Here is a 12,440-nt window from a genome sequence, read left to right on the forward strand (position 1 = left end):
AGATAATAAGGCAGTACATTAAATATGTGGTGCTGGTGTGGCAATTAAAATGAAAAATAAAAATAAACTTAACCTCGTTAAAGACATAAACATCCACAGTGAAACGTTTGTATTGCATTTTAGACCAATATTCTTTGTGAAAAACAAATGATTGAAAAAGTTAAAAAGAAACGTCAGTCATTTTTTGACAGATTCAAGTAAAGTATGATTATGCAACACGCTGTTTCTATATTTAATCATGTGAAACACGTTTGCTCTTCAAAATGTGCACATTTGTGCATTTTCAAGTGTCATCAACGGGTTAAAAAAACATGGATATTGTCTCAATGTTTATTATCCCTTTATTTATTTTGGGTCATCACAGTGAACCAGGTGCTTGGCAGGTTATTATATCCGGCCAGACGTCATATGGCTGAAGTCGAGTGTCCTGCTTCCTCCTTTTAATCAGAGTCTCCTCAGTCATCACACTACAAATGTGATTTCAAGAATGTTCTTCCATTGGGCAAATGAGTTCATCACAAATGTTGAATCAACCTTGGAGGATACGTTTTTTTCTCTTTGGTTCTTCTTCAGGCTCAGTACTTTGTATAAGTCTATATGAGTGACCCATGGTTTAGTAACTGGGCCTGTTATCACAAAGGTAACACTCCTCTCTGAGTGTTATGGTGAGCTGGTGGGGAGCTGTCACCTTGATCGTTGAATCCACTGTTCACATAAATCATCGGTGCCTCTGTCACGTCCAAACACGAGGGGCTGATGTTGTACGGGATCTCTACGGAATGGTGTATACTCTCTTCATATGTTGGTGGAGGCTGTAAAAAGATATTGATATTTATTCACATTCTAACATTTACAACACAATGTAACGTGTAGTCCATTCATTTCCCTTCCAAAAATGTACTGTTGATGGATAATATTGTCAGTTTGATTTGCTTTGGCCAATACTCTGTGTCATGTGATACCCCTCGTACCCAGACCCCAAGTCCTTCCTCCTATGAATGACATGTGTGTGTATCCTATTGTACTTTAAAGGCCATCAATAGAACCAGTCATCGCACTCAGCCTCATGTGCTGTGCATGGCCCTCACACTCTGGGTCGCAAACTTTAACTGCCTTCCCACACCAAGCCGTGGGACAGAAGGGGGAATTTAAAGGGCTAGCCACTGTCCATTCAAGCGCCCTAACAGAAAACAAGAAATAGTCTTTGGATTTATAATGACATGAGTGACAGAGTATAAGGTTTTACTTCATTGCAACTTGCAAGAAATGCAGGCCCACGATTTTCGGTGATTTCACCCATTCAAATTGCATTTCTAATTTGTCTGCAATTAATCTTACTTTTAAGTCCAATAGTACATTATGAATTGCCCGGCCTCCTTTCATACCTATGGAACTTCGGGGGACTCTACAAAGCTCTTTAACGCACACTGACGCCTCAATGATATATGTATCTTTTTTTAATAAATGGGAAAGTCCAGAGGTCAGAGCGGAGTTAGACAATAGCTGCTTCCTCAGCCTCTGCTTGCTCTCGGGATTGGAAGCTGTAATTGTGTTTGATGTGCCTTTTCTCATTACGCTGTTTGCAGAAAGAGCTGTGCGGGTCAAAAGCCCAGAGAAAGATCAACACGGCTCCACCAAGAACAATGAAACAGCGGCGTGCATCACACCGGCGGATAATGCTAACACAAGCTGCCGTTACAATATTGAATCACCGCGTGTTCGCTTTGACATGAGCTGGTTATAAGGAGCGGTGCAGATGACAGGCTGGGTTTTTAGAGGGATTGGAAGTTAATGCTAAATGAGCATCACGCCTATTGCTCAATCCTTTTACGCTCCAGCGCTTATCATTTATATTCCACTTCCTCCTTCTGTTGCTGTTTAAGAACGGGATTTGGGTACAAGGCAAAATTTGGACTAGAAACAGTTTGAATGCTAGTTTGTTTTTTGTCTCTACACATGTTTGTTCACTGTCAATAAAAAAAAGACTTAAAATAGCTGCTCAGAACCGGTCTCAAGGCAATTCATGGAAATGTTGAGGATTGTTCCGGTTTATGCAATAAAAAAACAGGAAATCAAAAGCAGCATACTGAAGAAGAAATGGTCTCAGTAAACAGGATTCCGAGAAAATTTCCCAATGACAAGGGGGCTTTGGGAATGGCTGTGTCAAAACATTCATAATGACCGCATTTGGATTTGACTTATGGCCCTTATTTACGTATTATTTATCATTGCCAACCTTTGCTTCATGTTGCACCGCACTTATGCTAACTCTGATTTCTGAACAATGAAAGGTCCTCAAAATAGCACGAAAAAGCCATGTGACTGAAACCCATCCCACCATAAGCTATTAAACCTATTACCCAAGATTGCGATACGAACTACATGAGAGCGTCCTTTGCCACAGCTCTCTGAACTCTAAATGAACCCACCTCGCCTACAATGGCCCCGTTGAGGCCGAAGCGGTCGGCGATCATCATGTGGATTTGCCTCTGACGGTCCTTCTTCCGGACACTCTCGTAGGAGGGCAGCCTGGGCGCGGGGGCCTGCAGACTGTAGCTGGAGGGCAGGCCGACGTAGAACAGCTGACCCGACTGCAAGGAGAACAATAGCACATGCTTAGATGATGGCCAGGGAATAGACAATCCTCCTCATAGTGCTGTCGTTTGTTGAAACATGAAGATGCGGTGAGTGTTGCCTCTTTGCTACAGCAATGGCCAGTAACTTTGCTGTACTGTCCTCGGTGGAAAAGAAGGCCCTGTTACCTGCATGTTGTCGTCTGGTGCGTGCTGTTCACATGAGGATGTCACCAGAGTGTGTCTGCTGTAGTACTGAGAAGGAGAGGCCTAGAGGAACAGAGAATACCGTAGTTACATGGAGAGGGCAACCAGAGAGGCGGCAATCAAATATTTTTGCAATAATAGGATGTAATGTGTTTTTTGCGATTCAGAATAAATATGATTTTTTTCTAAATGTGTCTACAAGTGGTGGGGTCTTCTTCGCCCAGAAGAAATATTCCCTTTCACTTTTCCAAATTAAAACATGAAGCGTTTATAGACACAATGGAGGCTAATCATCAGGTGGTAATGTGACCGTAACATGAGCGCATTCAATCTTAAAAGAAAAATACAAACACCTTGAAAATACTGTTAAAGTGTCTGTACCCATTTTTCTAGAAGTGGAATTGAACATGAACTGGCATTAGTTGTGTGTATAGGCTCTCAGTCATCCAGGAGTTATTCATCATAGTAGTATCGTTGATTGGACTAGTGTCTAATAGTCTTACAATGACTACAAGAGCGAGATGAAGCTTATGAAGAACTAAGAACTAAATCTAAAATGAAAGGGACTAGAGGGACTGTTCACCACAACTGCCTCTAAAATCCTGCACTGTCTTTCAAAAAGTTGTTACTTCGGGTCCGAATTGCCGTCATGCACGAGCTTAATATAGAAACTGCAGCTACGCGTAAGACCTGGGGTGGCAGTAGTGAGTATAACATGGCCAACTTTCATCTAACCCCTTTAAAGTACTTGAGTCAAATATAACTTCTATAGCCTACAAGTAAGAGCTGCTCAACCAATTATTTAAGTGAAAGTACTGCAGTAGAAAATATTTTCTGTTGACAATATTCAGAGTTTAAAAATGTTAAGATTATGTATTTTCTTCCCCCTACATGTTCCAGCCATGTCCTAATGTATAGAGTTCGGAAATGTGACGTCATATCGCTGAGCATTATGGGATTAGCTGCAAACTAATGGAGATTTTAAAAGTTAAAATACTGGAGTTATTGTTCACATTAAAACACTTGTACACTACAGTGTGTTAGATGCATTTACCAGCAGTAACTCAGCAGCTAACAGAGTTGTCCCACGGCTATTTCTCCACTTTTTATACTGTTTTCAGCTAATGTTAGTCGACGGAAATGTATGCTAACAGCTGCAAAGATGGCGGATCTCCATGGTAACTGTGGAATTTCCCGAACTCTACAGAATGAGCTCAGACGTGCCTCTAAAATCAGTCAAAAAGTTGTTCATTTGGGTCCGAACTGCCGTCATGCACGAGCGTAAAATAGAAACTGCAGCTACGCGTAAGACCTGAGGTGGCAGTAGTGAGTATAAAAATGACCAACTTGCATCTAGACCCTTTAAACATTAGCTCAGCCCCTCTCATAGCTTGTAAACAAAGAAATAAGAAGAAAATGAGTAGAAAATAAGAAGAATCCGATGCAGGGTCTTAGAAGATCAAAACGTTTGAAAAAGTATTAGATCAGATAAGACACATGGGGCACAAATGGGGGTACAAATCAGACAATCACTGTATTTTGAGTCTGTATGTAAACAAGCCCTCTGTAGCCATTGTGTTAGGGCGCCCAGCATGATCCCTGGTCCAGTCACTAATCGCCACAAGTATCCTCTTACTTCAACTCCATTTACCTCATCTTCATGCCTTGTTTCATCACTTCACCGCACATTTTCTGCAAGCAGCTCATCAATAGAGTTACTACCACCTTCGGATTCTTTAAGCCAGCATGACCGCACAGAAACAAGGCCGTGTCTGTGTCCCACTGTATGAGGTGGTCCTCGCTCCCCAATCGGCCTGTCATGAAATCTAGGTAATTGCCCCAGGTCCAAATGAGCATCCTTTGTGACGGGAACAATGGCGGGTCATCAGGCACCCCCCGGGCTACATACCTCACCGTGGGGGCGTCAGAGCGGCTTTTCGGCCTCCTCTTGTAGCTACAGCAGGTACCGCCTCTAACGAGCGCACTCCAATACACGTTACGGCCTTGTAAATCATTGAGGATACTGGCGGGACAAGTCAATTTGTCGCATGACTGAGGTCTGAAACTTGTAAAGGGACCGGGATGTCACGGTTAAGCGGTTTTACATGCAGGCGGGATTTTAATAAGTGTCAAGACTTAAAGCTTGTGCTATTTTATTTGTAATAGGTTAAAATAAGGTATATTGAGGAGGAGAAAATAAACGACATCTCCATGGAGACGAGCTGATGATGTCCCGCTCTAAGCAAAGTTACAGTTAAAGACAGGGCTGAGGAGAAGTGAATCTGTTTTTTCAGGTCAGTTAGTCAGTCTGCGCCTTTGTTTGTTTGGGTTTTGTTTTTTGTTTTGTTTTTATCAGTAAATAGACTAATAAATAAAGTGTGAGTTGAAGATTTCTTAAATGGATTTTTTTGGTCTGATTGAAGTTCTACTCTGCGTTGTGTAACAAAAAGATGCAGGATTTTTTTTTCTTCGTGTTAGATTTTAGTCAGAAGTTGGTTCCATCTGTTTTTCTGTATGAATGAAATTGAATTGATTTTTTTTTTTTTTCAATAAAAAAACAGTTAAATAATCAGCTAAAATTAAAAATCTTTTTTTCTTTTCTTCTCCCGGTAGATTAACTAAAAATTGAATCAATTAAAAAAAAACATTTAACTTGGTTTTGGTTGTGATCTCAACTCCCCTATCACTAAAACATGTACAATAGGGCCCCCAGTGTTGGCAGGAATCGGGAGATGCTGAAATCTCAGATAGATAGATAGATAGATAGATGGATAGATGGATAGATAGATAGATAGATAGATAGATAGATAGATAGATAGATGATAGATAGATAGATAGATAGATAGATGATAGATAGATAGATAGATAGATAGATAGATAGATAGATAGATAGATAGATAGATAGATAGATAGATGATAGATGATAGATGATAGATAGATAGATAGATAGATAGATAGATAGATGATAGATAGATAGATGATAGATAGATAGATAGATAGATAGATAGATAGATAGATAGATAGATAGATAGATGATAGATAGATAGATAGATAGATAGATAGATAGATAGATGATAGATGATAGATAGATAGATAGATAGATAGATAGATAGATAGATGATAGATGATAGATGATAGATAGATAGATAGATAGATAGATAGATAGATAGATAGATAGATAGATAGATAGATAGATAGATGATAGATAGATAGATGATAGATAGATAGATAGATAGATAGATAGATAGATAGATAGATGATAGATAGATGATAGATAGATAGATAGATAGATAGATAGATGATAGATAGATAGATAGATAGATAGATAGATAGATAGATGATAGATAGATAGATGATAGATAGATAGATAGATAGATAGATAGATAGATAGATAGATAGATAGATAGATAGATAGATAGATAGATAGATAGATAGATAGATAGATAGATAGATAGATAGATAGATAGATAGATCAAAATAATTTCATTTGCTGTGTTAGTCTTAGTAACACATGGTAACATCCACACAACAAGTCAATTCATTCCCGCACGATGGAAGCTACACATTTTCGTCAGACCACCACAACTCAACTGAGATTTTTTTTTCTCCAGAATGCACTGCCAAGTATTAACCCTTCTTAATTTCCCAGGGCTTTTTTAACAATGACATCAGTGCCACTCAGCGTGACGCACTCGGGCGCCCTTTGCCATGACCCTCGCGCAGTGTCAGGGCCGGAGACGGGCCCATAAAGGTGATGTCAAAGGCCGCCCCCCCCTCGCCGGTTTCTACTTAGCGGAGCAAAAAGTGCTCAAGAAGGAGGAAAAAGAGGAGTCGTTCCATTGTCTCCGGGCACTGATTCAGCCCAGTGTGCGAGAGCAGCACCGTGTAAAATCGGCGCCCAAGTCGGGGGAGGACCCAGAAGGAGAGCCATTGTCGCCGGCCGCCACTGTGTTGTCTGTCAGCTATTCAGAGCGCAGAATGAAGCAGGCAAAGGTATGCGCCCGAATGAAGTCCGAGACATGAAACGTTTCGCCGCAGCACAATGACACGCCGTTGTCTTTGTGCGTCTGTGGAGCCATGAACTTTATCAAAAAACAATCAATAAAAGTTTGGGGGGAAGTTTAAAGATAGTCGCCCTGTGGATCTGATTCACCTGCATGACTTTTACAGAAACCATTTTGAGGACTTTTGCCCATTCAAAAGATTTTTGTCTTGAGTTCTCAGTTGGATCTAGTGTTAAAACAACTCAATGCGGAAGTGAGTGGTCCTTTTCCAAGTCTTTTCCAAGACTCGATTGAACAAAACAACGACTCAGACAAAGACGTGTGGTTTCTAGGGGGCAATGACTCAACTTGAAAACTCGGTCTTGGACTGGAACTTGCGGACTCTGACTTGAATAATTTCGCTCTCAAAGTCCTTGGCACTACGCGACCTGAATATGCATGCTTTAATAAACAACCTTTTAAATGACTGGTTTAAGTTCAAAAGTAGTTAAATGCCTTCAAATATCAATGAGGGGCCCATTGAAAGGACACTGTCAGGAAAATAATCAGAAAATGGTTCTTAAATGGACTGGACTTCTCAATTGGACACGACCGCGGACTCGATAATGGTGACAGCTAGCAGGCTAACAGACAGCTCTCTGGTCACACATTAGCCAGCTATCAGTATGTTACTGTGGCGATTTACTTCCTCAAACTGTTGAACTGAATTTCTCGGTTTAAGCCGTAGCTTCCTGCTTGGGAGGATGAGGGTCTTAGTCGTGCCCCTGCCGTGTGGAGATAACATCCGTCCTATACTCTCTGAAAAGAAGGAGGCGAGAAACGAGGAAAAAGAAGTGGCAGGACAAAGTGGCCAACGATTTGCTACTGTTGTGTTTACACACGAGATGGAAAGTGAAGAGATAAGTCAGACAACTGTGCTGGCTCAAGTGTTGGTTAGTCCTGGTTTAGACTTGGTATAGGAATAAAGTAGTTTTTACTTTGGCTTATACCTATCAAGATACTAAAATCTACAATTCTAACATTTCAAGCTCCGACATAAACTATAAGTAGTAGTGCCAGTCTGCTGTTGTGCCAGGCTCGTGTCAACAGCTTTCAGACACTAATGAGAACTTTGTATTTTAAATTCATTTGTCATCTCAACGACTCTGTGAACTCTTTGGTGGTGGCTCTGGTGAACCCCAGGTCTTGTGCTGCGCGGTACCAGTCTCCTTTATGGAAACATTGGTATAGCTGTCTTTTATAATCTTGTATGTATTGTTTATGTGAGTCGTGTCTATATATATGTCTTTTTATACTATGGACCTAGAGTCTGAATAAAGAATGATGACTACAACAATGTACCATATATTGATGTATACAGAGAACTCTCTTACTATCTCCACAGTATTATCCTAAGTATATAAAATAATATCATAATATTTTAGAGACAGTGTACATCCTTCTTCTAACTGCATAAATACCTGCACAGGTGTCTAGTTTAGATACAAGGTCGAGTGTTGATCAAGTGTTGATTCGTATTAATATGAAAATATCTTAATTCAGCTGAATTAAAACTATTTCAACTCGTTTGTGGCTCTTACAAACCCCTTTGCAAATCTAGACTTTCTCTGAAAATGATCATACATGTTTTCCACTGAATGTTGTTTTATCCAATATACTCGGCCGGCGGTTAGATAAATGTTATTGATGCCACCACCAACTAAGCAAGAGTAGCTTTTTAGTGTAAAAAGGTAGGTAAACCCCTTCATACAAGTTTTACATACATTACATTCTGCCTGCTTCCAAAATCGATAGTTGCTAATGAAGCCTCTTGAGTTGAGCGTCCTCCACACTAGCACTATAGTTGACGGCCTAAAAACTTTCGTCTTAATTAGTCAGTGTGATATTCACCCACTGACGAACCCAAAGGTGTGTGGAGACACTTTACCCAGTGCCTCCACACACGGGTGAATGGAGTTTGTCAGGGCGAATGAATGGTTCCTTGATGTTAAGTGCTCTTAGTGCCAAGCAGGAAAAGCTGTATAATGAATTTTGTCACCATTTTAGCAGCAGTAAGGACCTAAATAGCTTCTTGACTTGTACTCGAGTGATATTATGAAGCTTTATCAACACATTTTATCCCCACAATCATGCAAATTAATCCTGAGTATCAAAAAAAAAAAAAAAAACCCGCAGCTTTGTGTTTGTTGTGTGTGGTCACAACAACTGGTCAGCCCTTCTCTGAAACTGCACATCCTGGTCTGAAAAAAGCGGGTAAGTCAGCAGGAAAGGGCACTTGCTCACACTGTTGTCCTTACCATATCTGAGCTCGAGGCCTGATAGGAGAGCGGTCTGCAGCACTGGGGATCTTTACGGTAAATAACAAACAGCATGACCACGATGACCACGAAGAACGCCAGGGACGAGACTGTGAGGAACGAGGAAAAGCACTTAGTGAAATCTCATTCTTGAAAGGAGGCTTGAAATGATTATTCTGTTTGGGGGCTCGATAACACAAGCTAACGGGGCAAATGAACCACAGTTTGGGTGCGTGTTCAGATCAATACGCTGGCTATTTTTCACGTATGCTCCGTCAAATTCAAAGACTTAATCAAAATACTAGACTTTTGCCCATTTTTAAAGTTACAAGCTTGCGAAAAATGTCTAAGTGAGATCATTTGTGGCTTCTTGTGATATTGTGTCCCACATCTAATCTAATAATTTGGCGATATATTGTCCAACAACTTTGCCTAAAGACCTACAAAGTTATAGATACAGACGGCATCTCGTCATAGAAGGGGGCGTGGCCTCGCCAAGGGGAAAATAGAATCTTTAGAGAAACATTTTCCACTCTTTTTAGCCATTTTCTGGTGAAATATAAACTTATTTATCACATAAAAATAAAGTCAAGTGTAAATCGGGCCCATATGGATATTTTCTCACAGCAGTTCAGTAGAAATGAAAAAACGGCAGTTGTAGCTAGCACTAGCTAACCGTTAGCATTAGCCCGATGCTAACATGTAGCATCATGTTAGCATTCTCCGTTTTTTATGTATTTATGGGCTGTTGAACCACTTTGCTCTTCCCCATGTCTTTGTATCTTTATTTAGTAGAAAATTATATTCATAATTCAACGTTTGTTACAGTAGTTTTTGAATAATTAGAGAAAATTTAAATTTTTTCAAAATTGTTTTCCCTCTTAACTGTTTTCAAAAATGACCATATATGGGCGATTCCAGAGATGCCGTCTGTATCTATCATCAAAAGCAAATAATCACACATTTCTTTTAAAATAATAAACAAATAAACAAAGTTGAGTGGTCATCATTTGAATATAACGTTACTAGGGTCAGGCAATGATCAGAAGAGAAAAGAGGTAGTTAATAGAACAAAAAACACTTTCATTGTTGTGTACTATGTGGGGTCGTACACCTTGACAAGTAATAGGGACTTCATGAAAAGAAAAGTTGTGAATACATGCTATAACCTAACGTCACATGAAAATAAACTGTCACAAAGTTGCCATGAACGTTAGATGATCTCAAGTCATTCAATAGTTAAAAAAGGCAAAGCAATGTCAGCCTAGTTATTAAGGAATAATGACAAATAGGCAACTTACCAGACGCAGTCACCACCGTGAGCTCTTCTGACGTCAGCGGCGGCGAAGGTAAAGTTGATGCCGGAGTAGTGGACATTTCTGATGCGTAAACAGTCACTATACTCCCCGAAAAGTCACAAGTGTTGCGCGCTGAGCTCTCATTTGAAAGTACGCTGAAACAGAATCATTTGAAACATCCGCGTCTCCATGGCTCCTCCACGTTGTGCGCGCGTGTGTGTGTGTCTCCCACTTTGTCCACGGCCGCTCTGAACTCCAAAACCAAACTCTGGCGGAGTGAGAGAGCGCGCGCGCACGGTCGCCACCTCTCTCACAGCCCCGTGTGTCAGACAGACAGAGCAGGGGCGGGCTGATGTCGCTGCTGCTCCTCGCGTTTTGGACCAGGCTGCAGCCCCATTTATCAACATAATGGATTTTTATTGGTCTGTTCAAGAGGAGCTCTGCGTAAAGAGAAGGCCATGACATCTCTGACCACACACGTACTACAAAACACGAGACTGGTCCCCAAAAAAAAGTGCGCACAAATCAAAACAATCCCAATCCTAGGACTTCTCCCTTTACTCTCTTAGCGCCAGACCGAATTCTTGGGTTGGAGTCCCGTTGCCTCGGAGACAGCAAGGGAGGGGGGGGTTCCCGTTCTGAGATGATTTCACTGCGCGCAGAGAGACAAAAAAAATGGCACATTAGTATTCATGGATGGTCACTGTGGTCAACACCGTCCTCTTGCGTGTCTTTGAGTTCTACACTGCTTGCGTCATTGAGAGAAAATATAGACGCAAGTGAAGACAAGCCGCCTCGGTGGACGCAACAATTCCCGAACCAATGGCCGTCTCGAGAGTGAAAGCCACACTGCGGAACATTCTAGGTCATATGTTGCTGTAAGAGCTTCTAAACTTTTGTGGAACATTTAAGACATGGGCCAAACGAGCTCGTGATCCCAAACCTGCTCATACTGCACGGACACTAGACAATGTTTTTTTTGTAGTGGGATGGGAAGAGGACGGTGACCTAAGTAAACGTCATGTTTGGCAGCCTTTAGTCAAAGCAATGCAGTATGTCAAAGCAATACTTCATAAAGATCGACGAGCTGCTGAGGTCCCGTTCCTGGCACAGTTAAGACTCAGGTCTGTGGAGAGGCGAGCCCATTCACAGTCACGTTATCTGATGTATTTAAAAATATATATAATAATAAGCAGCCTAAATTAAAAAAAAAAAATGTCACAGTTTTTTTTGTCTGGACTGTATTATTTATTTTTTATTTATTTTCAGACATAAGTTTACGAAACAAGACATTCGTGTGACGCGCAGTGTTAATTTTGACATATTTTAATTTAGTTTTAGTCTTAGTGTTTTGACGAAAATGTATTTCGATTTTAGTCTAGTTTTAGTCGACTAAAATATCTTCAATTTTAGTCTAGTTTTAGTCGACTAAAATTGCAAGTAAATTTAGTCGACTAAATTTAAGACGAATTTAGTCGACTTTGCATTTATAATATTCATTATAATCATGTTTAATCTTGTTCCTCTGCTTCATGGAGCTGCTCCTCATGAACAAAGCTCAGAGCTGATCCTTTAGCAGAGAATTTACATGATCTGAGGCTCTTTCAGACAGTCAATAGAAGTATGGATGATTTTAGTCTCTCCCTTTAATTTTTATTTAGTCAATAAATAATAGTCGACTAAAATATCTGGACATTTTAGTCATAGTTTTAGTCTCATGAAAAACTTTTAATTTAGTTTTAGTCCAATTTTAGTCGTCAAAAATATCACTTTGACTAAAATTAAGACAAAATATTTTAGTCGACGAAATTAACAGTGGTGACGCGCATTTATCATAAAGCTTGATTGATCGTGAACTTGTTTACATTGACGTCCGAGAAACTTTAGGCTATTGAAAGTAGGGCTGTGCAATTAATCGAAATTCGATTACGATTTCGATTACAACAGTAAACGATTACAAAATTAGCATAATCGCAAAAAATCGATTATATATTTTTTTTCAATTTCTTTTTCACATTTTTGTTCCTAATTTTTAATTTTGGGATTTTTGTCACTTTTTGC

General features: G+C 40.2%; 1 protein-coding gene across 1 annotated transcript; it reads right to left on the reverse strand.

Annotated features, from left to right (window-relative positions):
• Positions 1-85: 85 nt before the first annotated feature.
• Positions 86-10,476, reverse strand: LOC306968778 (uncharacterized protein). The gene is made up of 5 exons (XM_079564266.1): positions 10,383-10,476; positions 9,082-9,191; positions 2,763-2,843; positions 2,430-2,591; positions 86-812 (listed from the first exon to the last, which is right to left on the reverse strand). Exons 1-5 carry the CDS (start codon positions 10,456-10,458, stop codon positions 633-635), a joined length of 609 nt encoding a protein of 202 aa, XP_079420392.1. The 5' UTR covers positions 10,459-10,476; the 3' UTR covers positions 86-632.
• Positions 10,477-12,440: the final 1,964 nt, after the last annotated feature.

The sequence above is a fragment of the Gobius niger genome, assembly GCF_951799975.1.
Source record: "Gobius niger genome assembly, chromosome: 10".
NCBI classification, from domain to species: domain Eukaryota; kingdom Metazoa; phylum Chordata; class Actinopteri; order Gobiiformes; family Gobiidae; genus Gobius; species Gobius niger.